The 18,356-nt window shown below is 43.2% G+C and overlaps 1 protein-coding gene across 1 annotated transcript; it reads left to right on the top strand.

Moving 5' to 3' along the window:
• The first annotated feature begins 14,520 nt into the window (after window positions 1–14,520).
• Window positions 14,521–17,185, top strand: LOC115199576 (annexin A1-like). The gene is made up of 7 exons (XM_029761911.1): window positions 14,521–14,554; window positions 14,784–14,917; window positions 15,105–15,218; window positions 15,601–15,753; window positions 15,957–16,013; window positions 16,113–16,206; window positions 16,946–17,185. Exons 1-7 carry the CDS (start codon window positions 14,521–14,523, stop codon window positions 17,152–17,154), a joined length of 795 nt encoding a protein of 264 aa, XP_029617771.1. The 3' UTR covers window positions 17,155–17,185.
• The last annotated feature ends 1,171 nt before the right edge of the window (window positions 17,186–18,356 follow it).

Genomic DNA, 18,356 nt, shown 5'->3' with positions numbered 1-18,356 from the left:
TTAAATATTAAACTTCAGAGATGGGGTTTCACCACTTGGGTATTAGCTTGCCCTGTTCGCTGCGGAGAAACACTCATCGGGTTTCCAGTGTGTGAGATAGAGATTGCAACTAGATGCTGTCTCTCTAGTCCATGAGACCCCATACATCACCACCATTGTCTAGATTGGATCAGGGCTTGTATTCACAAGTGCCTCAGAGTAGTGAGTTCTGATCTAGGATCAGGTCCCCCATGTCCATCTACTCTTATTCATTGTACTCTAAAAAGCTAAACTGATCCTAGAGCTTACTCAGTCTGAGATGCTTTATGAATACGGGCCAAGGTCTATGATCACCATTGTCCAGTATGACCCTTCTCTTCTCAGGTGGGGGTGTACTGTACAGTAGGTCACCCGTATTCAAGGGTGCATGAGAAAGGTATTGGTGGGATAATTTGGGGACCTTACACAGAGTGATCGTAGTAACTGCTGTGCAGTATGGTCAGCTAGCCTGGATGTCATTCGGTTTCTGCTTTAGCCAGCTTTGTTGTTGTTGTTGTGGTGGCCGTCATGCCAAACAACAACAGAATTTGTCCAGAGCATAAACAAACAGAGTGAAACCAGACTAACAGGAAGAATAGATGACCAGTAGTGAATCACTTTAAAGCCATAATCTGTATTATACCTAGGGCCCAGAGTGTTTCTGGTCAGGTCACATGGTCAGGAAAAATGTATGAAACCACCCATGCTCCAATTAATGATCTGAATTAGAAGGCAAAAAGGGTAAGCTCGCACCAGCAAAGCATGTGTTATAACCCGTACATCCATCTTGATGCCTTTTTAATGAACATCCTGACTCAGCAGGAAATGACCAATAGCATGCTTCTGCTTCCACAACCCAGATTGCCCATAGGACATCCATAGCCTGGCAGACAGAGACAGACCTGTCAGTAAGTCACTCGCAGTTGACATTCCATGCATATGCCAGGGTTGTTGCAGGTAAGGGTGGCACACAACTCTCCAGGGGCCGGGCGAGTTATAGTTAAAGAGGTCACAACTGAGGGATGTTGCATTTGGCCATCATCAGCCTGGCTGCCTCTGCAATCTTAGTCGTATCCTCTTTGATTTTTTAACTGCCAGTGAAAGTTATTTCACTTTATCTCTGATGCAGTCTTGTTACTCAGTGACAGAGCATCTCACAACAACCCTGCTGAGATGACTGATCATCGTAAGTGATCATTAATCATTTTGTCTACAGTAATGATTCTCATAACACTCAATGGCTTTTGTTTTCATGAAGTTGATTAAGCTATGACACAAGTGACCAAGTTCTTTTGATGATGAAATAGGCAGAATATAATAAGTGCATGCTTTGGAGAGGTTGTATCCTAATCTTTCTGAGTAACTTGTCTAAACATCTCCATTGTATAAAGCATGGACAGTTTATTCAAGTTGGACAGTAGCTTACAGGTAGCATCAGGTCCCAGACAGTCATGTTGCCTTGACAATCGCAGGAGGTAACTAGCAAACCACACCCTAGAGGTGCGCTTTACTGCCAGCGTCAAAGGAGGATCTATTGAGGAATCACTGCTCACATAGTCAAGGATAATACAGCAAAGATAACCAGGCGTGTTTGGTTTTTTATACACCATAGACCTGAGATGACATAACAGTTGTGGCCAGGTAGATCAGTGGGCGGTTTTTGCAGGTTGCCTGCTAGAGTCAAGGATGATGGACAGCCAATGAGGGGATTCGATTAAGCTGCCCTGCGTTGCACTGGGATATGGCCCGTCACGTGACCGGGTGAAGACAGTGAGGGATGCGCACCCTGATCAAATCGAACAGTAATCTGCACCGGGTGGTCATATTGTCAACAATGATGCATGTATGATGCATCATACATGCATGTGTTAGAATTTTCAAACTATTTTTAATTGGGAAGGCAGATAAAGCGTTTGTATCAAAATCAATCACTTTTGCATGTGAAAACACAGAATCCTACTCATTATTCCACGTGCTGAACCCTTTTGTTTTGAGTCGACTTCGCTGTCGGCCAGAGTGGGGCACCTGGCTCACACCCAGGTGGTAGCACGGTTCAAAGGCGCAAAGGGCTGTTACGGTCATAGAATTTGGGATTAAGGTTGGACAGAAAAATGACCGTTGTCACCTTAATAACTGTTTGAATACCAAAAAAAAAAAAAATGTTTTTGCCGCCAATGTTCTTCTCTCCTTTTCTCTTGACTGCATGTGCTGCCATAGAAATATAATTAATAGAACATGGATCCCCATTCAAGTTAATGATGGCATAATGGGTGGACTGGCGGCCATTGCGAGTGTACCCATAGTAGCAAAACAGGAACTAAAATATGTGCTAAAATATGTGCTGTGATTCATTGATTCAACTCAAATGACATTACAAAAAATACATTCCATTGCATGAGCCACATACGTTAACATCATTTGAATTATCATTCTACATTACCATGGAGATTATTGCATCACAATACCAGTGGTGAGTTCAACAAGCTTCTTCTGTCTCCAGCAAACATGTTACCAGAGTAACAATTTCAGTTGAACTATTTGAATGAACATTCCAAAATGTTTCGGTGAAACATCAAACAGTTACTTTTTGTAAGGATTACAGTGGCTTTTTAGCGACAATATTCAAACTGAAAACGATTTAGCAATTCCTACTAAATATAGTAGAAAGTCTATATGGCCACTTGATTATTTTTAGCGGCAGTTTAGACCCGTAATAGACACTTATGTTCACCACACACTATGTTCTCAGACTGTTAGCTAACGTTAGTGAACGGTCGCGGCTAACACGAAACAAATGGAATATGTTAGCTAACATTAGCCAAAGTTTGCAAACTATTTCCCATGTTGAACGTGTGGTGGAAATTCTACCATTAACTAATAATGAGGAGAGGCAAAATCAATAATCAATCAAGGTATTAATAATATTTTTAAACGTATTATAAGAAGGAGGCTGGTCGCCCCACCCCTGCAGGTGAGATAGAGTAAGAGCCTCCTGTACAGAAAGTACAGGAACATTTATATAGTCAAGCTACCCCATACAAGCATCTGCAAAACACTTGACCCGATGTATGTGTGTGTGTGTGTGAGTCTGACCCAACTGAGTGAGGACCACAGGGGCCAGAATGACAGGAACCAGACATACTTCCTCTAACCGTAGCTCCACAGTTCCCCCAAGTTGGACAAGCAAGCACCTTTGACTGTCAGCCCATATGATGTATGGTCGTACTGGTCACATACACACATAAAAACATGAACCTTTCGCCCAGAAAAAGGCTCCAAAACAGAACAAGAACAAGTTTTTCACAATTCCAGACATTTAAAATGTAAAATCCCCTGTCTTAGGTCAGTTAGGATCACCACTTTATTTTAAGAATGTGAAATGTCAGAATAATAGCAGATAGATTGATTTATTTCACCTTTTATTTCTTTCATCACATTCCCAGTGGGTCAGAAGTTTACGTACACTCAATTAGTATTTGGTATCATTGCCTTTAAATTGTTTAACTTGGGTCAAACATTGAAATGTTTAGCCTTCCACAAGCTTCACACAATAAGTTGGGTGAATTTTGACCCATTCCTCCTGACAGAGCTGGTGTAACTGAGTCAGGTTTGTAGGCCTCCTTGCTCGCACACGCTTTTTCAGTTCTGCCCACAGATTTTCTATAGGATTGACATCTATGCTTTGTGATGGACCTCCAATACCTTGACTTTGTTGTCCTTAAGCCATTTTGCCACAACTTTGGAAGTATACTTGGGGTCATTATCCATTTGGAAGACCCATTCGCTACCAAGCTTTAACTTCCTGACTGATGTCTTGAGATGTATCCACATAATGGATAGTGGATCAATATATCCACATAATTTTCCTGCCTCACGATGCCATCTATTTTATGAAGTGCACCAGTCCCTCCTACAGCAAAGCACCCCCAGATCATGATGCTGCCACGGTTGGGATGGTGTTCTTCGGCTTGCAAGCCTCCCCCTTTTTCCTCCAAACATAACGATGGTCATTATGGCCAAACAGTTCTATTTTTGTTTCAGCAGACCAGAGGACATTTCTCCAAAAAGAATGATCTTTGTCCCCATGTGCAGTTGCAAACCATAGTCTGGCTTTTTTATGGCGGTTTTGGAGTAGTGGCTTCGTCCTTGCTGAGCGGCCTTTCAGATTATGTCGATATAGGACTTGTTTTACTGTGGATATAGATACTTTTGTACCTGTTTCCTCCAGCATCTTCACAAGGTCCTTTGCTGTTGTTCTGGGATTGATTTGCACTTTTCACACCAAAGTATGTTAATCTCTAGGAGACAAGAACGCGTCTCCTTCCTGAGCGGTATGACGGCTGCGTTGTCCCATGGTGTTTATACTTGCTTACTATTATTTGTACAGATGAACGTGGTACCTTCAGGCATTTGGAAGTTGCTCCCAAGGATTAACCAGACTTGTGGAGGTCTACAATTATTTTCTGGTGTCTTGGCTGATTTCTTTTGATTTTCCCATGATGTCAAGCAAAGAGGCACTGAGTTTGAAGGTAGGCCTTGAAATACATCCACAGGTACATCTCCAATTGACTGAAAATTTCAATTAGCCTATTAGAAACTTCTGAAGCCATGACATCATTTTCTGAAATTTTCCAAGCTGTTTAAAGGCACAGTCAACTTAGTGTACGTAAACCTCTGACCCACTGGAATTGTGATACAGTGAATTATAAGTTAAATAATCTGTCTGTAAACAATTGTTGGAAATATTATCTGTGTCATGCACAAAGCAGATGCCCTAACCGATTTGCCAAAACTACAGTTTGTTAACAAGAAATTTGTGGAGTGGTTGAAAAACTAGTTTTAATGACTCCAACCTAAGTGTATGTAAACCTCTGACTTCAACTGTGCATATGAGATGAGAAATGTAGGATATGTAAACATTATTAAAGTGGCGTTGTTTAAAGTGACTAGTGATACCTTTATTAAGTCCATTTATTAAAGTGGCCAGAGATTTGAGTCTGTATGTTGACAGCAGCCTCTCTATGTTAGTAATGGCTGTTTAACAGTCTGATGACCTTGAGATAGAAGCTGTTTTTCAGTCTCTCGGTTCCAGCTTTGATGCACCTGTACTGACCTCGCCTTCTGGATGATGGCGGGGTGAACAGGCAGTGGCTCTGGTGGTTGTTGTCCTTGATGATCTTTTTGGCCTTCCTGTGACATCGGGGGCTGTAGGTGTCCTGGAGGACAGGTATTTTGCCCCTGGTGATGTGTTGTGCAGACCGCACTACCTTCTGGAGAGCCTTGCGGTTGAGGGGGGTGCAGTTCCCGTACCAGGCGGTGATACAGCCCGACAGGATGCTCTCGATTCTGCATCTGTAAAAGTTTGTGAGCGTTTTCGATGACAAGTCAAATTTCTTCAGCCTCCTGAGGTTGAAGAGGCGCTGCTGCGCCTTCTTCACCACGCTGTCTGTGTGGGTGGATCATTTCAGTTTGTCCGTGATGTGTACGCCGAGGAAATTAAAACCTTCCACCTTCTCCACTACTGTCCTGTCGATGTGGATGGGGGGTGCTCCCGCTGCTGTTTCCTGAAGTCCACGATCAAAACCTTTGTTTTGTTGACTGAGTGAGTGAGTTGAGTGAGAGGTTATTTTCCTGACACCACACTCCGAGGTCCATCACCTCCTCCCTGTAGGCCGTCTCATCGTTGTTGGTAATCAAGCCTACCACTGTAGTGTCGTCTGCAAACTTGATGATTAAGTTGGAAGCGTGCATGGCCACGCAGTCATGGGTGAACAGGGAGTACAGGAGAAGGCTGAGAACACACCCTTGTGGGGCCCCAGTGTTGAGGATCAGCAGGGTGGAGATGTTGTTTCCTACCTTCACCACCTGGGGGCAGCCCGTCAGAAAGTCCACGACCCAGTTGCAGAGGGTGGGGTCGAGACCCAGGGTCTTGAGCTTAATGACGAGTTTGGAGGGTACTATGGTATTAAATGCTGAGCTGTAGTCAATGAACAGCTTTCTTACATAAGTATCCCTCTTGTCCAGATGGGATAGGGCAGTGTGCAGTGTGATGGCGATTGCATCGTCAGTGGACCTGTTGGGGCGGTAAGCAAATTGGAGTGGGTCTAGGGTATCAGGTAGGGTGGAGGTGATATGCTCCTTGACTAGTCTCTCAAATCACTTCATGATGACAGAAGTGAGTGCAATGAGGCGATAGTCATTTAGTTCAGTTACCTTAGCTTTCTTGGGAACAGGAACAATGGTGGCCATCTTGAAGCATATGGGGACAACAGACTGGGATAGGGATTGATTGAATATGTCCATAAACACACCAGCCAGCTGATCTGCGCATGCTCTGAGGCCCGCGGCTAGGGATGCCGTCTGGGCCAGCAGCCTTACGAGGGTTAACACGTTTATATATTTTACTCACGTTGGCCACAGAGGAGGAGAGCCCACAGGCTTTGGTAGCGGGCCGTGTCAGTGGCACTGTATTGTCCTCAAAGTGAGCAAAGAAGTTGTTTAATTTGTCTGGGAGCAAGATGTCGATGTCGGCGAGAGGGCTGATTTTCTTTTTGTAATCCATGATTGATTGTAGACCCTGTCACATATGTCTTGTGTTTGAGCCATTGAATTGCGACTCTACTTTGTCTCTATACTGATGCTTTTCTTGTTTGATTGCCTTGCGGAGGGAATAGCTGCACTGTTTGTATTCGGTCATGTTTCCAGTCGCATTGCCATGATTAAAAGCAGTGGTTCGTGCTTTCAGTTTTGCGCAAATGCTGCCATCAATCCACGGTTTCTGGTTAGGAAATGTTTTAATTGTCACAAGTGGGTACGACATCTCCGATACACTTGCTAATAAACTTGCTCACCAAGTCAGCGTATACATCAATGTTGCTGTCTGAGGCTATCCGGAACATATCCCAGTCCACGTGATCGAAGCAATCCTGAAGCGTGGAATCCGATTGGTCAGACCAGCTTTGGACAGACCTGAGCATGGGCGTTTCTTGTTTAGTTTCTGTCTATAGGCTGTGAGAAACAAAATGGAGTCAGATTTGCCGAAGGCAGGGCGGGGGGGCTTTGTATGCATCGCGGAAGTTAGAGTAGCAATGATCCAGAATGCTAGCAGCCCGTGTCGCGCATTCGATATGCTGATAGAATTTAGGAAGTTTCGTTCTCAGGTTAGCTTTGTTAAAATCCCCGGCTACAATAAATGCAGCCTCAGGATGTATGGTTTCCAGTTTACATAGAGTCCAGTGAAGTTCTTTCAGGGCCGACGAGGTATCTGTTTGGGGGGGATATACACGGTTGTGACTATAATCAAAGAGAATTCTCTTGGAAGATAATGCGGTCGGCATTTGATTGTAAGGAATTCTAGGTCAGGTGAACAAAAGGACTTAAGTTCCTGTATGTTGTTGTGATTACACCATGAGTAATTAATCATAAGGCATACACCCCCGCCCTTCTTCTTACCGAGAGATGTTTGTTTTTGTCGGCGCGATGCATGAGGAAACCAGGTGGCTGTACCAACTCTGACAACATATCCCGAGTGAGCCATGTTTCCTTGAAACAGAGAATGTTACTATCTCTGATGTCTCTCCGGAAGGCAACTCGTGCCCAAATTTTGTCCACCTTGTTATCTAGAGATTGGACATTGGCGAGTAATATGCTCGGGAGCGGTGGATGGTGTGCTCGCCTTCTGAGTCTGACCAGTAGGCCTCTGCCTCTCCTGCGGCGACCGCGTTGTTTTGGGTCGGCCTCTGGGATAAGATCCCATGTCCAGGGAGGAGGTCAGAACAAAGGATCCGCTTCGGTTAAGACGCATTCCTGGTCGTAATGTTGGTAAGTTGTCATCGCTTTTATATCCAATAGTTCTTCCCGGCTGTATGTAATAACACTTGAGATTTCCTGGGCTAACCATGTAAGATATAGTACATAAAATAATAGGTTTTTGGACTCCTTTGTCTGCATGTTGAACGAGTGGATTACTGAAATCGATGGCGCCAACTAAACCGACTTTTTGGGATATAAAGAAGGATTTTATCTAACAAAACGACCATTCATGTTGTAGCCGGGACCCTTGGGATTGCAAACAGAGGAAGATCTTCAAAAGTAAGTGATTTATTTAATCTCTATTTGTGATTTAGTGAAGCCTATGCTGGTTGAAAAATATGTTGATGTGGTGCGCCGTCCTCAGACAATCGCATGGTATGCTTTCGCCGTAAAGCCTTTTTGAAATCGGACACCGCAGTTAGATTAAGCTTTTAAATGATATAAGATACTTGTATGTTCATGAATGTTTAATATTACGATTATTCGTTTGAATTGCGTGCCCTCCAATTTCACCGGATGTTGTCGGCTTGTGTCCCGCTAGAACAACAAGGCTATTAAAAAGGGAAGGACTGTATGAAAATGTATATGCTACCTATATATATGCTACATATTACAGTACAGCTATACAGAAAGGCAGCATACAACAATAGTTACAACTAACTTTTAAGAACAATATATACAGTGCATTCGAAAGTGTTCAGACCACTTGACTTTTTCTGCATTTTGTTACGTTACAACCTTATTCTAAAATTGATTAAATACATGTTTTTCCGCATCAATCTACACACAATACCCCATAATGACAAAGCGAAAACAGGTCTTTAGAAGAAAAAAACCCAAAATACTTTATTTACGTAAGTATCAGACCCTTTGCGATGATACTCTAAATTAAACTCAGGTATGCCCTGATTCCATTGATCATCCTTGAGATGTCTCTACAACTTGATTGGATTCCACCTGTGGTAAATTAAATTGATTGGACATGATTTGGAAAGGCACACACCTTTCTATATAAGGTCCCACAGTTGACAGTGCATGTCAGAGCAAAAACGAAGCCATGACGTAGAAGGAATTGTCCGTAGAGCTCCGAGACAGAATTGTGTCGAGGCACAGATCTGGGCAAGGGTACAAAAAATGTCTGCAGCATTGAAGGTCCCCAAGAACACAGTGGCCTCCATCATGAGCAATCGGAGGAGATTGGCCTTAGTCTAGGGACGTGAGAAAACAAGATTCTCTGGTCTTTGGCCTGAATGCCAAGCATCATGTCTGGAGGAAACCTGGCACCATCCCTACTGTGAAGCATGGTGGTGGCAGCATCATCCTGTGGGGATGTTTTTCAGCGGCAGGGACTAGGAGACTAGTCATGATCGAGGGAAAGATGAACAGAGCAAAGTACAGAATGATCCTTGATGAAAACCTGTTTTAGAGCGAGGGCGATGGTTCACTTTCCAACAGGGCAATGGCCCTAAGCACACAGCCAAGACAACGCTGGAGTGGCTTCGGGACAAGTCTCTGAATGTCCTTGAGTGATCCAGCCAGAGCCTAGACTTGAACCCGGTCGAACAACTCTGGAGAGACCTGAAAATAGCTATGCAGTGACGCTCCCCATCCAACCTGACAGAGCTTGAGGGGATCTGCAGAGAAAAATGGGAGAAACTCCACAAATAAAGGTGTGCCAAGCTTGTAGCGTCATACCCAAGAAGACTCGAGGCTGTAAACACTGCCAAAGGTGCTTCAACAAAGTACTGAGTAAAGGGTCTGAATACTAAATGAATGTAAATGTGATATTTCCGCGTTTTTTTAATTTTATTTTCTAAACTTCCCGCTGTATGAATAGCCTACATTCTAAATACAGCCTAGTTACCAAGGAACTTTACCATATGTAGCCTGCATCCTTGTTTGTTTGTCACTCAAGTCGCTTAGGTAGCCAAAGTGTGTGTGTGGCTGGGCGTAGTAGTGACATTTAATTATTATTTTGATTAATTATTCGATGTAGCTGATCCTGTCATGTCTTGAAAGCCATTGTGAACTAATTGAGCAAAAGTGATGAAACGGTTAAAGTTTTGGGCGAGTTCTACATGATTCCTGTTGTAGGTGTGGTTTTGCCATACCATTGTGAAATAGATGGGGGCAATTTGTTCTGCAGTGACAAATAAATAATCTGTGCAGCATCATAAACATGAATTATATCCACTTGTTCTAGGCATGTTTACTTTTACTCTATGTAATGATGATTATCCTATGTAAGTGGCAGTCATAGGAAAATAACTAAATGTTTGTACCACATTGAATGAGGTTGTGTTGGGGGTGAGTCTACTGAAATGTAATTTGCCCAAATATGGTGCACTGGTCTTGTACTGTAGCATATTCTGGCAACAAAGAGCCTTTCATCTCTCCATTTCACACTCAGAAATGCAAAAGGCCTTGATGTTCAATACAAAGGATATTATTAATACTGTGGTTATTACTGAATCCCCCTATTCCTCTCTCTTCAGACCCGTACCACCATGTCATTCATCGCAGCCTTCTTGCAGCAGACCATCTATCTGGGCCTGCCCGATGACTCGGTAGGGTTCTGCTCCACTTTCTAGAGGGAACGCCACAAATCTGCTCTTTTTTCCCTTCTTGTGGAACGCATGGGCTCCCGAGTGGTGCAGCGGTCTAAGGCACTGCATCTCAGTGCTAGAGGCGTCACTACAGACACCCTTGTTCGAATCCAGGCTGTATCAGATCCGGCCGTGATTGGGAGTCCCGCAGGGCACAATTGGCCCAGCGTCGTCCGGGTTTTGCCGGTGTAGGCCGTCATTGTAAATAAGAATTTGTTCTTAACTGACTTGCCTAGTTAAATAAAGGTTAAATACAAAATTAAAAAATATTTAAATGTGTGGAAAAACTTACCAGGCGGTGTTTCTACTTTTGTAGCCGGATAGACAGGAGGGGGACTGGGGACGGGGAGGGAGGACAGAGAAAAGTAATGGCTGTTGAGGATAAAGAAAGAGTCAGATACAAAATAATGGGAGTCTTGTGACTCATAGAAGGAATTCAGGAGTAGGAGCCCTTCCCTTCAGAAACTGTTGAAACCGGTGGAAAAACTGCACAATTCCTGCTCTTTCCTCCTGTTAACATATTCTTTGTATGTGCTGTTCCTTCCTTTGCTTCTATACTACTGTTCTGGATTTTGTGAAGGTATACATTAATTAACTGCATGGCAGCTAAGTGTTCTCCCTCTCTCTCTCTTTCTCAGACCTTACCCAGTCAGGGCACTGTGACTCCTGACCCAAATTTCAATGTCGAAAGGAATGTACTCATCTTGGATAAGGCCATCAATGTCAAGGGTGAGATTGACATACACACACACACACACGCATGCACTCAACAAAGTATATGTGGGTGTTACATAGCTAGGGGTGAAAGTAGACAGGAGGTCCCCGTACCAGGAAACATTTCTGTGTCCACAGAAATGTAAAGTATTTTAAAGTATTCATTATATGGAGTCTAACTGGAGTGTAATATAATATGTACAAAAATGTGTAATTCGATTCTTTCATTTTCATGTTAGTAGAGGAGCTGTTAGTCAAAGGTCCTTTCCCAGATTATTTTCAAAGGAGTAAAGGAGGAGCCACATTCTCAGATAAGAGCCTATAGATATGGGAGATTTTGCCTTTGATGGATTGTGCTGTTGCAAGAAGGATACAAATCATTAAAATCCAGACGGAAAATATTTACACAAGAAGCAACCTAATATCACACAGTCAAACTCTCAGTCATTTAGTAAGTTCCCCATTCTGCCATTCTCACTATTAAACATTGCACAGTGTTCAACACAACGGCTGAGCTATAAACCTCCCCTTGGAAGTGAATGAGGAAATGACGTGTCTAATTTGAATATGTAATTGATCTTGTCACATTGAATTTACTCCAGAGCCTCTTGAAAGGATTTCAGTGTATTTGTGTTCTGATGAAACAGGTCTGAAAAAGACCTGATCCCTACATGAAAGTTGGCATCACTCAGGGCTTTTGGCAAGTCTGTGTTGCGTACTACAGTGGCTTGCGAAAGTATTCACCCCCCTTGGCATTTTTCCTATTTTGTTGCCTTACAACCTGGAATGAAAATAGATTTTTGGGGGGTTTGTATCATTTGATTTACACAACATGCCTACCACTTTGATGATGCAAAATATTTTTTATTGTGAAACTAACAAGCAATAAGACCAAAAAAAACAGAACTTGAGCGTGCATAACTATTCACCCCCTCTCCCCAAAGTCAATACTTTGTAGAGACACCTTTTGAAGCAATTACAGCTGCAAGTCTCTTGGGGTATGTCTCTATAAGCTTGGCACATCTAGCCACTGGGATTTTTGCCCATTCTTCAAGGCAAAACTGTTCCAGCTCCTTCAAGTTGGATGTGTTATGCTGGTGTACAGCAATCTTTAAGTCATACCACAGATTCTCAATTGGATTGAGGTCTGGGATTTGACTAGGCCATTCCAAGACACTTAAATGTTTCCCCTTAAACCACTCGAGTGTTGCTTTAGCAGTATGCTTTGGGTCATTGTCATGCTGGAAGGTGAACCTCCGTCCCAGTCTCAAATCTCTTGAAGACTGAAACAGGTTCCCCTCAAGAATTTCCTTGTATTAAGCACCATCCATCATTCCTTCAATTCTGACCAGTTTCCCAGTCCCCGTCGATGAAAAACATACCCACAGCATGATGCTGCCACCACCATGCTTCACTGTGGGGATGTGTTCTCAGAGTGATGAGAGGTGTTGGGTTTGCGCCAGACATAGCTTTTTCCTTGATGGCCAAAAATCTAAATGTTTGTCTCATCTAACCAGAGTACCTTCTTCCATATGTTTGGGGAGTCTCCCACATGCCTTTTGGCGAACACCAAACGTGTTTGCTTATTTTTTTTCTTCAAGCAGTGGCTTTTTTTCTGGCCAGTTTAAATTAATGAAAAGTTGTGAAACAGATCCAACATGTTTCTGATAGTATTTCAGTTTATCTTGTATGCATATTTTATGTGGTTGAAAATGAAATACTGTCAGCTTTTATGTCGCTGAAAGAAATTACACGTTTAGGCTACACAACAGTTTTTGTAAAAACATCTCAAGAATGATCAATCAAAACAGGATGCACCTGAGTCTCAGACCAAAATGCACTGTATGCTTAAATTATTGTGATTGTCATGTTTCACCGGTACGGCATACCCCCACTATTTATTTTGCTGGTATTACCAAACCGTTCATAGCAGAGCAGCTCAGGTGAACATAACTCTCTGTGTGTAACATGAGGCAGCATAGGGGGGCATTCTGAGAGGAAACAGGATGCACCTTTTGTAAAAGCATCTCAAGAATGATCAATCGAAACAGGATGCACCTGAGTCTCAGACCAAAATGCACTGTATGTTTAAATTATTGTGATTGTCATGTTTCACCGTTCGGTGTACCCCCACTACTTATTTTGCTGGTACTACCGAACTGTTCATAGCAGAGCAGCTCAGGTGAACATAACTCTCTGTGTGTAACATGAGACAGCATAGGGGGGAGAGGAAATGAGAGGAAATGTTATGAGAGGAAATGTGAGCATGTGTGTAGTGTTGGACAGTGTACCGACACTTCGGGACTTTTTCGATACTAGTTTGGTACTAGAATGTTTGTTACTTTCAGTACTGTCAAATGTGTCTCACGTTATATATGGATTGAGAGTATCGAGTCCGTCTTGTAATTTGTCTGAAACTTCTCAAGGGGGCAGTAGCTAACCAGGCTATTTGCACATGCAGCTGACACAGTGTGAGCCACTTTTGAGAAGAAAACGAGGGAGAAAGTGAAAATGCTGACAGCATGGCTTCTTATAACAGAAACATCATACCTCCATGCCTGCAGCTTGTTGACAAAACTGGCTGCAGAAGCAAACTATTGGAAGACTGCTTACAGAGCAGATGAGGGCCAGCCTACTGAAACAACTAAGAAAAAGGTGTTACAAAGCAGTGCAAGGGAGGTTTAGCTCCACAACAACATTAAAAAAACTATATTACACATGACATTTGCATTGTAACGTTAGTCTACGAGCAACTAAATTGGAATAATTTGAGTAACAATGACATGAACATATATTCAGCATGGCATTCATGTGAGCATTGTAATATATGATTACAACCCAAAAGTAATGTGAAATGCACTCATAACTTGACAGCAATATATTTTGACTACTACAGCCAGCAGCCCTGGGCGGAGCATTGCACCATGGGAAGTGAAATGCACTCTGGTAATCGTAGTATGCTGTGTAAAATCCATTATATTTCTATGGTGTGTAGTAGACTATTGCAATATAGAAGCTTTCGAAATGAGCTTCAGTGTTTTTATGTATTTTTTTTAAACTAAACTATTAATTTAATACATTAATTGATTTAGCTATAATGAATCATAGGCCTAATGAATGTCATTTGACCCAAAATTATGGCCCTAGATGAACAAATTAACACTGTGTATCAAAAAATGACTGAGTCACAGATATGGTTTTGCATAAAGAACATTGAAGATATTCTTCTGTTATTTACTTTTTTATTTTAGCAAGACATTTCATACAGAAGACATTCTATTTGTTATTTTAGTTTCACCAATTATTGTTCAATGGTGCATACATTTTCAAACTTTGTTCTCCCTTTCTGGCTCAGTTGGTAGCAACTGCTATGCGCTACCAACTGAGCCACACGGTTATCCATGGTATTGAGTATCGTTTTGGTATTGAGTATCGTTTAAGTATCAAGTATCGTGATACTAAACCTGTATTCGGTATAAAACACTAGTGTAAATATGTCCGGGTCCGTGTTTTCATTGTTTGTTGCTGGTGAGTAGTCAGGGTTGCCTCACCGTAAGGCCGGGGCCATACAGAGATTTTGTATTAGTAAAAAAAACAGATGAGGGCTCATGGCTTAGGCAACATGCGCAACAGCGTTTCTTATTGAACAAGTCCCTCCATCTTGTGATGCAGGTGTGGATGAGAACACCATCATTGATGTGCTGGTGAGGAGGAGCAACGCCCAGAGACAGCAGATCAAAGCTACCTACGAAAACGCTAAAGGCAAGGTATGATGTGACACACGCACACTTACCAACACACTAGTTGTGTTTGGTTTAGCATGTGCGGCTGGCGGTGGGTGGGTGGAGTTTGCACTTTAGGACCAATGGAATGATGCAAAACGTGCAAACTCCAGCTTAACACACACACACTTGTGTATGACTGTGGAAGAGTGTGTCACCCCTCTCTCTGCAGCCTCTGGAGACTGCCCTGAAGTCGGCCCTAAAGGGAGACCTGGAGGATGTGGTTCTGGCTCTGCTCAAGACGCCAGCCCAATATGACGCCCAACAGCTCAAACTGGCCATGAAGGTAAACATGCACGCAGCTAGTCACTCACTAAACTCAGAATAGAGGCAAAAAGGTGGGACTTTTACAATGGGTGGGACTGTTTTAATATGTGAGGAGACGGTGCTGCCGAGTATCTACTGTACTTTAGAGTTCACGATGTGCAGTGTGTGTGTGTGAGGTGTCTGGTATAGAAGTAGACCTGAAAATTAGATGTTATTGAACAAGTGCAGGTAATCCCTCCATGTTTCAGTTTGTTTTGTTGCTTTTGGGCATAATTAACACTGCCCTGCACTTTCTGTTTGTGTTATCTGATCCTGGACTCTTTCTCAGCTTTACAACTTGTGACCTGACCCTTTTGTCCTTGTTGACCGTTCACACCATCCCCTCTCGCCTTCTCACTCAGGGATTGGGCACAGACGAGGATACTCTGGTTGAGATTCTGGCCTCCAGGACCAATAAGGAGATCAGAGAGATAAAGAAAGTCTATAAGGGAGGTGTGTCTGCAATATGTAAATATGTCTATGTAAATGTCCTGTGTGTGATATTTACAACAAACCAATAATCATGGCCTTTTCATTGCTAGAAAACGAAAAGGAGCTAGAGGATGACATCAAATCTGACACAGGCGCAGACTTCAGGAATGCTCTGCTCTCACTCTGCAAGGTGTGTGTTTTATTGTTTGTTTATTAAACATGTTTAAAGATAAATAGTTTGGCACAGTTAACCTCACTCCCCCTCTCTCTCATTTGCATACTGTAGGCTACTAGGAATGAGGACACCATGGTGAACCAGGAACTTGCTGACAGTGATGCCAGGGTATGGAAGAGTGTCAGAATCAAGGTTGGGCACCGCAAAGAGTCACTGTGTAATGCGAACCTTGTGTGTGATGCCCGTGCCTACTGTATCTGTCTATAGGTCCTGTATGAGGCTGGAGAGAAGAGGAAGGGAACAGACTGCTCCGTCTTCATAGACATTCTGACCACCAGAAGTGCTCCTCAGCTCCGCCAAGGTGAATATACACACACTGCACATGTATACACATTTGGTAAATAAGACATTGCCCAATAAGCTTACACTATTACTTTTCTCACCACCTGTTCATTATGTCGTAGCCCTATAGTGTGCTTTGTTTTTGTCATCAGTTAGACCAGAGGTGTCAAACATACGGCCCACGAGCACATTCAATCCTGCGGGTGCTTTGGGGGGGGTTATTTTATTTAGGGGAAAAACAATCTTAGTCAACAGTTTAAATGACTAAAACAATATCGAAACTGTGTACAAATGATAATGGACCTACATTCATAGTCCCTTCACTCTGTCCAGCTTACTAACAGTCATCGAAACAAAAGCTAAACAGTCAGGGAGCATCGAAAATTCTAAACCTCATAGATAGGACCATATTTTTGGGGACTGCGAGGAAAGATAATAGATTTTAAGTGCGGCCTTCCGGTACCTCGGTGACGACCGAATGCGGCCCGCAAAATTTTGACACCCTTCCGTTGATGAAGTTGGGCGAAGCAACATTTGTCCAGAATTCCTTTTAGACACTTCATAGATTTTTTTCACTGCAAATACCTGAGTGTGGACCTTCTTTTTTAATCATAGAATGTTACTTTTGGTCAACGCACCACAAATACTAATACTAGATGTGTGTGGGGGGGGTTTCCTTTTCATACACTGCATGTGCAAACACATGGTTGATACTGTATAATCAAGTACATAATCCTTTCCCACTCTCTTTCTCTCAGCGTTTGAGAGGTACTCCAAGTACAGTAAGGTCGATGTGGCAAAGGCTATTGACCTGGAGCTGAATGGAGATTTTGAGAACTGTCTGACTGCCGTAGGTGAGCGAACACAGCCAGGTCCAAGCCTAGTAATGTTCCAATGCACAAATTATTTGAGGACATCACCCTCAATCCATGTCTTCTGCTGCATCACACCCTTCACTAGGCTTTAGTCCTGTGACATTACACCATGTGCTCCATTTTCTTCATTCAAATAAGGCCACGCTGCGAGCAAGATAACAGTCTCTCGAGACTAAAATAATCATCACTTTTTTATAAATAGATGTGAAGGCACATTATCCAAAGCATATTAATATTATCCAATTACTGATTGCAAATGCCTGTTTATCATTTCATTGCCGTTCTGTTTTGTGTGAGGACAATGGAGCACTATGTCTGACTTAAGAGAAGACCATAGTACCAGCTGGCAAGTGTCTTATCTGACATTTTCAACCTCTCCCTGACCCAGTCTGTAATACCTACATGTTTCAAGCAGACCAACAGTCCCTGTGCCCAAGAACACCAAGGTAACCTGTATGTAGCCATGAAATGCTTTGAAAGGCTGGTCATGGCTCACATCAACACCATCATCCCAGACACCCCGGACCCACTCCAATCCACACAGCCCCAAAAGATCCACAGATGACTCAATCTCTACTGCTCTCCACAATGCCCTCTCCCATCTGGACAAGAGGAACACCTATGTGAGAATGCTGTTCAGCAACTACAGCTCAGCGTTCAACACCATAGTGCCCTCCAAGCTCATCACTAAGCTCAGGTCCATGGGACTGAACACCTCCCTCAAACCTGGATCCTGAACTTCTGGACAGGCCGCCTCCAGGTGGTGAGGGTGGGCAGCAACACACCCTCAACGCGGGGGCGTGCATAGTTACCTCATGCACTCCCTATTCACCCACGACTACATGACCGCACACGACTCCAACACCATCATTAACTTGGCAGACTTCACGACGTTGGTAGTCCCGATAACCTACACGAAGAGACAGCCTATAGGGAGGAGGTCAGGGACCTGGCAGTGTGGTGCCAGAACAACAACCTCTCCCTTAACATCAGCAAGACAAAGGAACTGATCGTGGACTACAGGAAACGGAGGACCGAGCACGCACCCCATCTACATCAACAGGGCTGTAGTGGAGCAGGTTGAGAGCTTCAATTCCTCAGTGTCCACATCACTAAGGAATTCATTTGATTCACACAGACGAACACAATTGTGAACAAGGCACGACAACGCCTCTTCCCCCTCATAAGGCTGAAAAGATTTGGCATGGGCCCTCAGATCCTCAAAACGTTCTACAGCTGCACCATATCTTGACTGGCTGCATCACCACTTGGTATGGCAACTGCTTGGCATCCG

The sequence above is a fragment of the Salmo trutta genome, chromosome 9 (assembly GCF_901001165.1).
Source record: "Salmo trutta chromosome 9, fSalTru1.1, whole genome shotgun sequence".
Lineage (NCBI taxonomy): Eukaryota > Metazoa > Chordata > Actinopteri > Salmoniformes > Salmonidae > Salmo > Salmo trutta.
Note: the sequence above shows the minus strand (reverse complement) of the source record. Positions and strands in the feature narration are given on the sequence as shown.